The sequence below is a fragment of the Meleagris gallopavo genome, chromosome 1 (assembly GCF_000146605.3).
Source record: "Meleagris gallopavo isolate NT-WF06-2002-E0010 breed Aviagen turkey brand Nicholas breeding stock chromosome 1, Turkey_5.1, whole genome shotgun sequence".
Lineage (NCBI taxonomy): Eukaryota > Metazoa > Chordata > Aves > Galliformes > Phasianidae > Meleagris > Meleagris gallopavo.
In genome coordinates, this window is record NC_015011.2 from 95,828,286 (window position 1) to 95,843,373 (window position 15,088).

The following is a 15,088-nucleotide window of genomic DNA, read 5'->3' on the forward strand; positions in this document are numbered from 1 at the left end:
AAAAAAGGCAAAACTACAGTGAACTTTTTTACTCTATGTGATTAGGCAAAGCAACTCATTTTTAATTTGTAGAATGTTACCCCATAGAAATGTAAGGAGAGTGACACTTGAAATATAAGGACACCGACAAATAGTGAAGCTTTCAGCAGCAAAGAGACAAGCAGTAATTTAAATGGAGCATATTGAAAAATAACTTGAGTTTTTTAGGACAGATTATTTTCAGAAATATCTGCAAGGCATACACCAGAGGTAACATACAGGAATATCCAGACTTCTGAATGTTATTATATTCAGTCTGGCCAATTCAGGTTCCCCATAATAATATGAATACCGAAGTTGAGGGCAAAGCTAGGTTTAAAAGACACTCCATATTTACTGTTGGTACACGGTGTGAGAAGGAATAAGAATTTTCAAAATTAGGTGGATATATTTCGTCAGAGTTTTGAGAATTATGAAGCTTTTTAGGGGAAGTTGGAATAGATAGGCTCCATACTAGTCCCAGCTTTAGGTCAACAACATCTGCTCCAGTGTCTAGGTGTAAGTAGTGAAGAAACAAGATCATTCTCCCCTTCCTCAAAGTGCCTAACCTGAGCTTCTTGATGTATTTTTAACAGTGTTGGCCAGAAACAGCTGGTCTGTCTGGCCCGTGTTTTGCTACGAAAGAAAAAGTCCTAATCCTTGATGAAGCGACAGCTTCCGTTGACATGGAAACTGATAACTTGGTGCAGTCCACCATCAAAAGAGAGTTTTACAACTGCACAATATTAACAATAGCCCACAGATTACATACAGTCATGGATTCAGAAAGGTAAGTTAAGTTTTGATATGCCATTTAAAAATTAATGGCTGCTTTTAGATGCATGAGTTTGCAGACCTATAATATTTACTCTTTTTTCCTTAGTAGCTTTGTATCTGTACAACCCAGTGTATCACAAAAGTCTTGGGTATCAGTCTTAATTAAAGGTTGATAACCTTGTATTCTGTTTCCATGTTCTAATTACATTTTTTTCCTGCTAGGTTGCAAGTATTAGCTACTGTTATGAACACTTAATTTTCTAGAACAAAGGGACACACTGCAGAATTTTTACCAACTGAGCAAACATTCCATTTCCAAAAGGCTTTATTAATATGGGTATAACTAGTTTTAGAAAGCAATGATAGATCTTCTAAGTAAGAGTTCCAGTTAGTAGGTATCTGTAGAAGGACTGGAAAATATGGTTGAATTTTTTATCTTCTGTAATCTTTATGCTTTTGTGTTGTAGAGTGCTTGTTCTGGATGCAGGAAGGATTCTAGAGTATGATACACCACATAATTTGTTACAACGAAAAGGTGCCTTTTCTAAAATGGTTGCAGAGGCGGGTATAACAAGATAAAGAAGACTAATGAATGAATTCTTAACGAAGATGAGAATTCCTTGAACCGGTACGCTCTCTAAAGATATGCAGAATTCCTGATGTTATGAACTTCCTTGAAAGTTCTTGACAACATTGCTGTTTACTACGACTACAGTCCATACATAATGATCAGGTTTCTTAAATCAACTTCCTGTTTTTATACAAATCACTGATTTTGATTATGTTGGTACTGGACCAACACAATGAAGGAGTGATTTTCATGGCGTATTTTAAATATTGCACTAGTAAAGATGGATTGAAAAAAAATAAATTTTGCTCATCACACAGTGAAGAATTAAATAGTGCTTTATTAAATTGCTTGGTCATGATGCCCATTTAGTTAATACATTCTTATATAATCATGAATATATAAAACCCCAAACAACTTACTGTATGGACATACAAGCAGATCTCACCTTATGCTAATTTTTAGGATATACGCATGTTTTTGCATATATGCTTCAGTCATTCTTGGGCAGCAAACTTATTTATATTGATTTTTCTGTTTTTTGACTTTGTGATTTCTCAACAACTGAAAAATTATTTCAAACAGTTGAAAAAATGTAAATTCACAGAATCACAGAACGGCCCGTTTTGGAAGGGACCTCAAGTATCATGAATCTCCAACCCCCCTGCCACATGCAGGGCCACCAACCTCCACATTTAATACTAGACCAGGCTGCCCAGGGCCCCATCCAGCCTGGCTTTGAACACCTCTAGGGACGGGGCATCCACAACCCCTCTGGGCAGCCTGTTCCAGCACCTCACCACTCTAACAGTAGAGAACTTCCCCCTGACATCCAACCTAAATCTTCCCTCTCTCAACTTAAAAGCCATTTCCCCTTATCCTGCCATTATCTACCCTTTCAAAGAGTTGACTCCCATCCTGTTTATAGGCTCCCTTTAGGTACTGAAAGGCTGCAATTAGATCACTCTGTAGCCTTTTCTCCAGACTGAACAAGCCCAACTCCCTCAGCCTGTCTTTGTAGAGGAGGTGCTCCCAGTCCCCTGATCACCTTTGTGGTCTTCCTCTGGACCCTCTCCAACAGCTCTCTGTTTTTCTTGTATTGTTTTTACAAAATAGGTCAAGCTATTTGCTAGCAGATTTTAATGCAAAACTCTACTATTTAGAGCTACTCAAAAGAATATGTGTATTATTGAAAGTTTCAGTTAAACATTCCTGCGCTTCTTAAGCCATCTAAATATTGCCATTTTTACTACACATCCTTAAACTCTTCAATACTAGCTGTGGTTGGAATGGGTTAAAAGAGTAAGATTGGCGAGGAGGATAAGAACTGAAGACTGGTGAGGAGGACTGTAAACATGCTCAAGTGACCTTGCAGCTGCAATGATCTGAAGTCTGGAGAGCAGTCATGGAGGAAAACATATATTTTTGTTTATCCTGTGTATTTGACAAGCGAACATCTGTATATAGATCACACAGGTGTGTGGTAGGCTTGGAGGCATCTGTTGGACACACTTGAGCCCCCTGCCTTGTTACGGAGAAGATCAGACCACAATGAAGATCATGGCATAGTGGTAAACAATGTCTGCAGAAACCCTTGATCAGCAGGTGAAAATAACAGGATCTAATAGCATAGACTGAGCTTACCAGTGCCTGCAGCTCCACTTGCAAACCTCTACCCCGGTGCTGCTTCATGAATCCCCTGGTTGGTAAAGTAACAAAAATATTTTTTCTTTGCATTTCAGCAGTGGGTCTGTGGTGTTTCTGCTACCTATCTGTGTGGACTTGACACATTGGGTGTAGTTGGTAGGATCACAGAGCTGCCAGAGGTGACTTTCCACATTCTGGAATGTTCCAGCACCTTCCTAGCTACCACAGTTCTGATGGAACCATGGCCTGAAACAGATGTCAAGGTAGTGGTTACCCCCCAGACGATTGAGACAGCTATGTATGGATTGCCATGGAAATTAGAATGGTTGTTAGTTGCCAGTCTTAGAGCTCATGACTGTGAAGTTGTCACATTATGGAGTAAAATGAGAGAGTGGGAAAGGGTAGTCAAGACTTTACAAGATGTGATGGCCATCGTACAAGAACTAATTACTACTGAAGCAGAGCACTGCTGTGGACTGCAAGGCATTGCAGAACAGCACGTGGAAGGCACAGGTATGGAAAATGGTTTTGATTTCCATGAAACCTTCATGGGATCCCAACGAACAGTATAGAAGTTTCTGAATGAGTCCTTGGATCCTGAGATTGAGTCTGAGTCAGAGTTAGAAGATCAGGGAGTGGTAGTGGCACAGCAGTTGCTTTGGCAGCAAATGTCAAAACAGCAGAAATTAAAGTTTAAAGTTTGGCAGATCCCCCTGCACTACTGTTACTGTAGCCCCTTACCATGAGGGAAAGCGATGACCCCATGTTCTTTTAGCTATCAGATAGTGATCTGGATGAGTTTTAAAAGTGTTAGCTCTAGTAGATACTGGGGCTGAAAATTCTGTGTTATGTAGCAGTAATAATGATAAAGAAACTACACGCAGATCCATGATTTGGAAGTAAATCCAATCCCTGCCCTATAAAATGAGATTGCCTTAACAATAGTAAATACTATTCTATTTACCACAACAGTGTTAATTGCCCCAATTAACAACTATCTTTGGGGTATCAATGCATTGGCAGGATGGACAGTTGAAACATTAAACAATCACTTCTGCTTTGGGTCTTTGCAAGTGGGATATATTATATATTATTTGATCTGTGCATATTTTGCATGAGTTCCCAAAAGATCCCACTGTGCTGCCCATGACTGCCAAGGTGGTGACCATAAAACAATATTACATCTTGGGGAGAAGAGGAAGTTACTAAAACCATCCAGACACTTCAACAAGTGGGAATAGTTAAAGAAGTCATGACTACTTGTAATGATCCTATTTGACTTGTTCAGAAATCAAACAGCACTTAGGCTGTAGATTATAGAGAATCAAATAGTCACCCAACACTTGCAGTTATGGTATTAGACCTAGTTATTCTCATAGAAAAAATTAACAAAAATGTACAATGCTGAAAGGTGGTGATATATCTTGCTAATGCTTTCTTTTAAACAGTGATTGGTTCAGAAAGCTAAGGCTACTTTTCAAGAACTACCTTGGGAAATAAACAGTCTCTCTATTTGCCATCAAATGATAGTGGCTAATGTCTGGCTGTTTATCTTTCTATTGATTATCTGTTGATTACAGTGGAGTCGCAACAAGAAATTGAAGTAGCTGCTGAAAGGCTGAAACTGCACTTACAGGACTAAGGCTGGGCAATTAATCCAAACAAAATACAGGAAGCTCCTATTTATTTTATTTCAGATATCTTTGATGAACATATGTCTTACCTAGGAGCCGTAGTATTGGAACAATAGTATTGGTATCATAAACCCAACATCAAATTGAAGTTCATTCTGAAAAAGCACAGGCCATAGCGCTTCAGTTTGTGTGAACAAATTACCGTATCTCAAGTTACCAAACACAGAATAATATTAGCTGAAGGAGCTGGTATAAGAGAGTATGTATTACTGAAAGGAGATGACATTCCTATTTTCCTCCTCTATTACAGGCAGGCTTATCATGCTTCATAGTCTTGTACTACAAGCATATACCCTAGATAGATTTCTGCAAGATCAATGTGTAAATATTTGAGTTTGGTTAGCCTCTATTCTTATTCTTTCAAGTAGCAAATACAGAACACCTGGCACATGCTCCCATGAAAATATTTACACTGGACATCAAAAGTAATTGCTGCCTTAAATTTGGAAGTAATGGTTGTATGCCAAAGAACCTTATAACATCGATTTGCAGTGGTCTGCCACCCTCTTCAACAACATAAAATGCCGTTCTGAGTTTGGAGGCATGCATTGGTCCAACATAACTGATGGAGTAGCTAGCATGGAGGATGACATGACATTCAGCATCTCTAGGACTTAATACATCAAGTGAAACAATCTACCAGTGGTGCCTGGTGAGCTGAGTGGTTCAATGGCTTTGGTGAGACGTTTAATTCAAAACAGTATTGTAGGGATATATTTATTCCTTTTCCTATATGTTACACATCTCTGTAAATTACCCTCTCCCACACTGCCACCCCCAGCAGTAGTGGTCTCTCAAGCAAAGGGGGTCAAATGGAGGAAGAAATGAATTAAAAGTGGAAGAGTGACAAGGAGGATTGTAAACACACTTCCAGCTGGCAATACGCAGTCTGGAGAGTAATCATAAAGGAAAATACATAAATGATGTTTATCCTTTGAGTGTGTTTGACAAGTAGAATATGAGTTATGTATAGGTAACATAGGTAGGGGAGCTCTATTAAACTTGGTTGAGATCCCTACTTTACTAAGGAGAAGATCAAAGCACAGAAGTAAACTACACCTCAGCAGGCATAAACAGTAAGCTTATAATTCTTTAGCATGGACCAAGCATGGACACAGTGCCTGTGTCTCTGCCTGTGTGCCTTGGTCTGAGTGCTGCTGTAGGGATCCCCAGGCTGGCAATGAAAATACATGTACTATGCCTTTTAGCTGTAGGTCTGTGGTGGTTCCTGCTGCCTGCGCTGCTAGCTCACATCAACACAAGCGAAGTTTGCAGTTTTAGGAAGGTGCTGAGAAACAACGAAGGCTTTCTGAAGAGATTTCTTCAAAGATCTGATTGTACTACTGTGAAGGTAAAAAATTGCACTATCCTTTCCTGACAGTGAGTAACAGCCAACCAAATAAATAAATAAGTACTGCTGAGTTTGATTGATTGTAAAGAACAATGAATATACTACAGCTTGCACAAGCTGCCTAAGAGAATATAGTGACTTTAGAACTTGTTAGGAGCAGGAATGCAGACTAGGAAATTGCAGTTTTCTGATAGTCCTGCAGAGACAAACTTTGTAAGGAGAGAGAATAGCTGCTTGCTTTTCATCTCTTCCCCTCTTCTTGTCCTCCACCTGAGGACAGCAGTGGCTTTCTCATAGAGCAGAAACTACCATACTAACATTTCAAATGGGGAAAGAAGTCGAGTGCCCCAGAAAGGCTCTTCTTGGGTCCCCATCTCTTACTTAACTTCACACTCCCCACAAAACCCACCCTTTCCTAGAAGTAGCACAGAAAAAACTGGAAAAACACAAATTGGGTTCAATTTCTTAAATGTTTTAAGGTTAATACTAGGATAGGTAATGACTTCAGTACCAATAGAGACCAACATCTCTTGCAAGGTACAGAGAAAATCATCTGAGGACTTGCTAAGTGTATGGTAATTTTATTTATTTAGGGGGGGAGAGAGGATTTTTGTACTTACTGCTGGACTGACATAATTCGAAGAATAAATAGGCAAACAGTGCTGTTAAGATAGTTCCCTGGGAAACTGAAACAAGACAGGTCCAAAGGAAAGAAATTGCTTTTATTAAAAACATTCTAAAAGGTTATTTATAAAATGCATTTCATCATCTGCATTGGAAACAATTCAAGAACATACTGCTGGTGAGGCAGCTTAGATATTCCGAATTTCAACTCGCAACACAAGCTTTAACTGTATAAATTTCTCATACACTTAACACCACAGGTAACTGTACTCAAGATTTCCAGGAGAGGTTGTAGAAAGATTTCAGCCTTTGAATATCAATTTATTTAAACAAAGACTTCTAATAAGCAGTACATCTGCATACCTAGAAATGTCCACTTAGTGCAGCGTCCCACTCATCTTTCAAATATGATGGTTTGTGCCAAAATACAGTAGTAAGATCAAAGATAAAATAGATAACTTGATTGCAGAATTCAGAAAAATTAATAAATAAGGATGCATTGGGAGATATCTGATGTACTTTTTGACTTCAATCTGCATAGAAAACTAAAAGAATAAATACCCTTTTGTGATTTTTTTTTAAAATTATTTTTCTTAATAAACAACTCACCCTATCCTTACAACTCCCAGATTAAAAATAGAGGTTTTATTTTTAATCTCTTCCAGACTGAAGGAATATGCTAAAGTACTTTTTTTGTTTGCATTGTTTAAACAGTTTAAAGTTACACCTTCACTTCTGCCTAACTTTTCCCAAAACTGCAAAAAGCTTTTAACAGTTTAGCTCAACTGCAATGTGGTTTTATTTTAATCTATTTTATTGCACTGTGTAAAATAAGCAGACCTGCATTAAACAAACAAAAAACAACCTAAGTCCAACAAGAATTCCACTATATTTTGAAATGAATTTGCAGCAGGGCAGCAGAAAGGCCACAATGACTCCAAATACTCTGGAAAAAAATATACTGAATGTACACAAATATATCTGCAAGGCAACTGCATATGAGAACTGTACTGCATATTGGCATCGACTTCACTAAAAAGACTTCTTTCAACTCAGAAGTTTTAGTTCTATTCACCTTAGTCCCTTACCTCACTCACTTTTATAAACATGCAATATTTTATTTTAATACATTATCAGATTTTATGAGAATTCCCATACAGATGTAAAGACAAAACTAAAATTCAAGAGGTTTTTAATAGGATTACTTCAAAGGTATGTTTAGACCACAGTTATGCAAACAGCTTCATCAGCAGAATTGGGAAGGCAGTGTCATAGATCTGATTTATGCCAGGAGAATAACAGGCCTATTTTAATGTGGTCAGAGGTTAAACCATAGATCTAAGCCCACACTTGATGTCTTGGCATGCTTATCAAAGTTATTTTTTGGAGCATACAAGAAAATGCTTAAAATTACCTATTACTAAAGCTTACCTGATGCTGTGCTGATGGATGATAGACAATCCTTAGTTTAATGCCTTCACTGGAGAGTTCTAAACAGATAGAAAATTCCTTGGCCCATTAAGTAATGTTTTAACTTTCCCAAAAAAAAAAAAAAAGCTGAGCTTCACAATTATTTTTTTCAATTTTATCATCCTTTTCTCCTCTTTCATTTGCTAGATAGATGAGTGGCAAAGTATTTGCCTAAAATAAAGACTGAAGAAACTTTACCTCTAATCCTTAGTTACAGGCACTGCTTCCTTCTTGAATGAACAGCTACCATCTCTTACCTATGCTGAGCTTAGAGTAGGAATATGACACAACTTAAAGCACAGATACTACTAAAATGTAAAGACAAAGCTGGATGACTTTTCATCAACGAGAGGAACTAGATTTCATCTAAGCAGTTCATTTGGTCCCACATTTCTTCCCCTGAAAACAGTAGATCTGGGGGGGGTGGAGGGGGGAACATGTCATATGCTTGTAATTGTGCAACAATTTAATTCAAGGGAAAATATACACATGTAGCTTCAAGATACATAAAATTAATAAGGTTTTCAAATAATGTGGAGAGAGGTATAAACAGTTGGTGATATGCACTTGTTCTTAAGTGTAAGACAGCAGCACCTATACGTTAACCATCCAGAATGTTTCAGGAATTTAGTCATTGCAGACACGCTAAGCAACTCCACATCACCAAGAGCTAAATTTCTTAATATGTTTTGACTCAAACATGAGACAGTAATTTGCCAAGTGGTCTTCGTAAAACTAGTATGCTGTTATGAACAGCAGAAGATTCAAGTGGATGTATAAATCTCATTCAAGCTGCAGTATGCCTTTTAGAAAGGTTTTTAAATGCTCAAATGATTCATTTTAATAAATAAATTTTAGCTCAACACTGCTAGTACACGTGCATTAACACTGCTTCACATTCTTCCAAATAAAGTATACTTGACACAGGAACATCCATACTACAATGCTGTATTATTTCTAAACTTTGGTCACACTCTCTTTAATTTTTAAACAAACACCTCTTCCAGATTTGCTAATAAAATTTAGCAAAAGAATATGAGTGTGTCATCTTCAGGATTTTCATTCCGTATCCAATCTAGAGGCAAATACAACTTCAAAGACAACTCCAGAGCTTTAAAAATCACTTGTACCTTTAAGATAACATTTAACCCAAACAGATTACCAACAAAAAAAAAATAATAATATTATATGGCTAAGGTTAGGCTCCACTGACAGTCAGATAAGTATGCACCATCTGAGTATGCTTTTGGAGAGATGGGATGCAATGGGAAAGAGTTTATCTTTAACTAAAATTAGTCTTTCGTAAATGCTTATTGGGAATTTCTATTGCGCTTACTTGGAGAGGCCAGGACCCACCAACAATTCCTGCTTGGATAGCTACACCCATTACAACTGCTAGATCAGGGTCTACAGAGGTATTGGGTTCCTTTCCAAAGAAATCCCGAATAACTTCACGTATTTTAGGAATCCGAGTGGAGCCCCCAACTAACACAATTTCATCCACTTCCTCTTCGTGTAGGTGGCCTTCCTTCAACACCTGTTCAATGGGAACAAGGATTTTCTTAAAAAGGTCTTCATTCAACATTTCAAATAGTTTCCTAGAAATTTCTCTTTCAAACACAACTTTGACAAAGTTGTTTTCTCCACCTGAAGCATCTCCAAGATTTTTCAAGTCTTTTGTTTTCTGTGAAGACTTGCTGTTAGGAACAGTATTTGGCATTACCTCACTGGCAGGCAGTTCTTTTGTAAGCTTCCTTTCTGGCATGGTCAACAACACCCTTAATGTAGATGCCTCATGAATAGTCAAATTTAACTTAACTGCTTCCACAGCCTGTCTGAGCCGATGTATTTCTTCTTTTCTTGATGGCAGAGAACCATATACTTGATTGAGTTGATTGTATAAATGCTGCATCAACCTCTGATTAAAATCTTGTCCTCCAAGTTTGTTGTTACCTAAAACATCAGAACAGAGTGCATCAGATATCACCTCTGAAAATTCAGAAAGCAGCTCACATCTCCTCTTTTCTGGCAAATAGAACTCAAGGGCCAGAACAATACCAGGACTGTAAGCACAGAACAAGAGCTAACAGAACAAGGAAAACAGAATTATCATCCACTGAAGAGTACATGATTCTAATTCTTCTTTTTTCCTACAGACAAAAATAAATAACAAGAAAAATCTGTAGCTGGTAGCATGTCACTGAAGTGCAGTAACTCACAGCAAATTATTTTCCCAGCTAAGATTCCCAGAAAATTTACATCTCTCTCCCTGCCCAGATGGATTTTTCTGTTAGTACTACCACAGTGCAGCTTTATAGGAGTTACTGTTCTAACATTTTCAAGTTATTCAATGGTTTCATCTATTCGCATGAAAAAGCTGCATACCACTGAAGCATATGGAAATATCCTAAAAAAAGCAAAAGAAAGTAAGTGCAAGTAGTGAGGTTCAAGTTCTATTAACAGGTATGTCTTACGTTAGCCTTCAGTAGTCTATATTCCCCATATAGACTACTCACAGTAGTCTATATTCTCCATTATTTTTAGAAGATTATTCTTGCACCTTATTTCCAAAACCTTTCAAAGAGTTGTTCATGCTTTACATTAAACAGATTTAAAAGTGGCTTGCCAGTTTTCATCTGTGTTGAATAGTACTCTCAAAGTTTCTACCTGTCTGCTATGAGTGAAAACAGGAATTCACTTAACGGACATCCATCCAAATAAGTCAGAAAGAAGTACTTAAGTATTGCTATTCCACTCTTACTGGACATCAAATGTTCATCATTCAAGGCAATGCTAAAAGTAGCACACCATCTCAGATCTGTCCAAATCTGGGTCATCTGCAAAGCAGTTGTGCATTCACTCCAGTTTTACTAAATGTTGCTGCCAAAGCTCTTTCCCAAGTGATGAATCACTGTGGCATATATGTATTAAAAAAACTAAACTTCTGGTTAACACAATGCAGTTATCAAGCCCTACACAACTGCACTGGAGCCAAATGCAAGGCAAAGATGTTCTAAAGCACTCAGCTTTAGTAAACTGACTTGGTAAATACTCTCAGCTCAAACAAAGATAATAGAAAGCTTTAGAACAAAGTATTTTCTGTAAGCAGCAGCTTACACTAGTAAATATCAACTAGCCTCAGATAAAATTAAACCACAGTTTATAACTCGGAGTCACTTTAAAACTGAATTTCTCTTAACTGGTGAAACCAATTGCAGCCCTGGTTGCATACGAAAGGCAATTATGAACACTTCGTTGTGAGACTGGTATGTTTTAAATAACCTCCCTAAAGGCGATGTGAGGCGTTATCTTTCCTTTCCTACTACTCCTTCAGAGAAGTAAAGCATTTTTCTCACCTGCCATGGCTCGTGTGAGGAACATCCCTCCCTGCTTGTTCAGCAGAGACACATCCAAAGTTCCTCCACCCAAATCTACCACCAGGACATTAAACACATCAGCTTTGTGGAGTCCATAAGCCATAGCCGCAGCTGTGGGTTCATTGATTACTCGCAGGATTTCTAGCCCTAAAAAGAGCAAAGCAATAGTCACACACAATTCCAAAAACTATATTTCTCACTGTCACAACATTTACCACTAGTTATTTAGAACTAACCTTAAGTGAAATGTCAGCTATAAGGAAATAGTTCATCAAGTATTATTGCTTAGAAAATTATTTTCCTTATTTCAGCCAGAAGTAATACTATTTCACTGTCAGGATGAAGGCATCTACACAAATATGTTTGAGAGACCCTTTGGCTAAGTAGATTCCACAACCTATTTGTGTTTTAATTATTGTCCAATTGTGCTCAGTATGCTCTCTCTATTTGGAGATGACAAAAAACAGCTAACATCCTTAGACCAAGGGTCAATTCTCCTAGCCACCTATGCTTGCATTAGTCTGCTGCATCTGTTGGTACCCAAGAGTTCTATGCTGTTCTTCACAATTGTTAGCAGTCTTAAAGAAAAAAAAAAAACAAATCCATTCTAAGGCTTTCTATTCTCCCTAGACTTTACCACTAGTGAAATAAACATAAAGATAATGTAAGGCTCCACAGAGCAATTCTGGAATAAAAAGACAACACCTGCAAGGTTAGCAGCCTTAACAGTGGCATTCCGTTGCCTTTCATCAAACTCTGCTGGCACAGAGATGACTGCCTTCGAAATGGGCACACCAAGATGGTCTTCTGCCATTCTCTTCAATTTCAGTAGCAGCTGAGAGCCAATATGTTCCGGAGTGACACGAAAGGTTTCATTAGTTGTCACAGAAAATTCAGCTGATCCATTGTTGTTGAAAATCTATGAGGAAAAGCGACACAACTCACATGTCAAACATCTTTTTCTTACATTCCCTCCTCTGCTACCACCAAATATTAGATTCGCATATTGCTTGTTTATTCTGGGAAAGATATGGATGTATCTATCCAGTGAGGCTGTGGACACCCCGTCCCTGGAAGCATTCAAGGCTAGGCTGGATGGGATTTTGAGCAACATGGATGACTGGGAGATGTCCCTGCCTATAGCAGGAGGTTGGAACTAGTGATCTTAAAGGTCCTTTTCAACCCAAACCATTCTACGTCTCTGATTCTTTGTACTTTCTCCACTTCATTAATCACTTTTATTCCTTGATTGTAAACAACTGCTTAATCATCCTTAATGCTACGTGGTACAACCACACATTTGAAGATGAAAGCAACGCTTCTTAATCATTAAGTTAATCCTACTCACAAAGCTTCCCATGGGTTCTTTATTTTGAAAGGAGGTAAATAATCTGGTTCCTCTTTATAAGAATTCAAAGACTGTTTGTAGTAACCGAAAAAGTGTCTCTTCTCAGCAACTACTGCATCAGGCTAAATGAACACTTTTTTTTTTTTTAATTAAAAAAATGCAGTTTTCAAGATCTGCTGCTAGTCAAACTAGCACTAGAAAAGTGCCAGGAAAAAGTGGACTGGGACAGGAAAGATGTCAACTTTTACACATATCTCAAAGTAAAATAAGGTACAGTTAAAATTTTGAGTTGGAGCTTACGCTGGAACATAACCTAGAAACACATTTCAAAGTGGAGGACAGAGTTCCCTAGAAAATCATCAGCTCTCATGCTGAAGTACACCACTTCCACCAGCATTTCCTCCTCTTCTCTCTGGGTACATCTTATGGTTTTCCAGCCGTATCAGATTTAGCCAAATGACTCAGAGTCAGAAGAACTGGTTCTGCATTACATATTTCAAGCTTCCTACATATCACTGGCCTGGAGAGAAGCAAAGATGATGTTTGCTCACCTTAAATGGATACCTGCTACTTTCACTCTTCAGTTCTTCTGAAGTGAAGATTTTCCCAATGAATCTTTTTGCATCATATATAGTATTCTGAGGATTTGCATCAGCAAGTTCTAGGCCATCATATCCGACGTATACATCTCTGTCTGTGAAAGACACTATACTTGGAATGCTGTTGTGCCCGTTTTCATCTGCAATAACCTTCACCTGCCCTGTTCCAGGAAGAAAGACACCGACAGAGCAGTAAGTTGTGCCAAGATCAATCCCAATTACTTTTGGTGTGGGCATCGGTAAATACTGTTGAGCTAGGTAGCCAGCTAGCAGAAGAGCCAGAATTGCCGAACCTGAAAGACAAATCAATAGGTCAGCTACTATTCTGGGGGAAACTGCTTATGAACAATTCTCACAGGAGACCTAGTTAATGAGGCTGTACAAGAATCACACACAGCTAGCTCCTGCTTCAGCCCCAGCTCCCTGAGAGCACCCTCCCACAGCCCTGAGTCTTCCTTACGCCTCGAAACAAACAGGTAAACTAGCTTAGGAACAAAGAATGATTTTACCATTTTACACGTAACCGATGCAAAAAAGAAATCGAACGCGGCAAGGACGGTCACGGCTGTCTTTCAACAGAGCAGAGAGCGCAGGTTTCTGCCAGCTACTTCCCCGCACAACACCTATCTCCACAAGAAGCAAGGAAACACCCCGAAACCATAACGGAGCCATCATGAAAAGCCGCTCCATCCTGGCAACGCACCCACCAACCCTGCACAGCCCGAGCGACGAGACCCGCCCGGCTCAGGCCAGGCCAGGCCACCCTTCCGTACCCGCTCCCAGTCTTCCTGCCGACCCCAGCACTGCCCCGGCCCCCTCGGCTGCCCGTACGTACCCAGCACCGCCATCTGCCCGGCCATCGCTGCTCACCGGCTGCCGCAGCACCGGCCAACTCCGACTGCTGACGGTTCCTTCCGGGCCGCGCCGCGTGGCACGCCGGGAATTGTAGTGCGCGCTTCCCACGCGGCCTGCCGGCGCTCACGTGCTGTTTGTAGCGAAAAAAACTACACCTCCCAGGAAGCACGTGGAAACGTGGCCCTTTCCTGCTGGTGCTGGCCAATGGGCTGAGAAGAGGGATCACAAACCAACGAGTCGACAGGGAGGATGCGTGGTGTTTACTTTCGGCATGCGCAGAACGGGTCCGGCTGCCTCGTGGTGCTTACTGGGAGTGGTAGTTCTGTTGGGGGGGGCGCGGCGCCCTCTGGGCGCGACGACCATCATTGCGGCCTGACGCTTGTGGCGGGGAGGGCGCGCTTTGCGACGCCGCCGTGAGGCGGTGGGCTGGCAGGCAGCCCTATGGGCCCTACATAACTTATTTTCCCTACATTGGTGTTGAATACTTCCATTGCGTCTCTTTAAATGGCATCATTGTACAAGTGGCCATTCTAAAACTAATTGAGTGGAGGAGAGCTTGTATTATAGAATCACAGAATCATTAAGGTTGGAAAAGACCACTGATGCCATCTGGTCCAACCACAAATACGTCACACCATGCCCACTGACCACGTCCCTCAGTGCCACATCCACACGGCTCTTGGACACCTCCAGGGACAGCGAGCCCACGTCCTCCCTGGACTGCATGTGCCAATGGTCGTTTTACTTCACCTCTGTGAAG

General features: G+C 39.8%; 2 protein-coding genes and 1 long non-coding RNA gene across 3 annotated transcripts in view; 2 read left to right on the plus strand and 1 right to left on the minus strand.

The window, feature by feature from the left end:
- Positions 1-1,385, plus strand: part of LOC100546330 (multidrug resistance-associated protein 1-like) — a 33,815-nt gene extending 32,430 nt beyond the window's left edge. Inside the window, 3 exon segments of the mRNA XM_010722236.3 lie at positions 615-667; positions 670-808; positions 1,263-1,385. Coding sequence (XP_010720538.1) covers positions 615-667; positions 670-808; positions 1,263-1,374 — 304 coding nt within the window. The 3' untranslated portion in view covers positions 1,375-1,385.
- A 2,049-nt stretch (positions 1,386-3,434) lies between these two features.
- Positions 3,435-6,129, plus strand: LOC109369952. The gene is made up of 2 exons (XR_002119645.2): positions 3,435-3,523; positions 5,913-6,129. It is a non-coding gene; the product is annotated as an uncharacterized LOC109369952 (long non-coding RNA).
- A 627-nt stretch (positions 6,130-6,756) lies between these two features.
- On the minus strand, positions 6,757-14,479 carry HSPA13 (heat shock protein family A (Hsp70) member 13). Its single transcript, XM_003202861.4, has 5 exons — positions 14,309-14,479; positions 13,426-13,766; positions 12,232-12,445; positions 11,506-11,673; positions 6,757-10,102 (listed from the first exon to the last, which is right to left on the minus strand). The coding sequence occupies exons 1-5, from the start codon at positions 14,331-14,333 to the stop codon at positions 9,432-9,434; spliced, it is 1,419 nt and encodes a 472-aa protein (XP_003202909.1). The 5' UTR covers positions 14,334-14,479; the 3' UTR covers positions 6,757-9,431.
- Positions 14,480-15,088: the final 609 nt, after the last annotated feature.

Excerpts from the sequence above, each read along its gene's own strand:
- HSPA13 (XM_003202861.4), bottom strand. The coding sequence starts at position 14,333 with ATGGCCGGGCAGATGGCGGTGCTGG. Across the intron at positions 13,767-14,308 it reads CGGGCAGATGGCGGTGCTGG|GTTCGGCAATTCTGGCTCTT; the intron begins GTACGTACGGGC and ends TTTGTCTTTCAG. Across the intron at positions 11,674-12,231 it reads TAAGGCTGCTAACCTTGCAG|GGCTAGAAATCCTGCGAGTA; the intron begins GTGTTGTCTTTT and ends TGCTCTTTTTAG.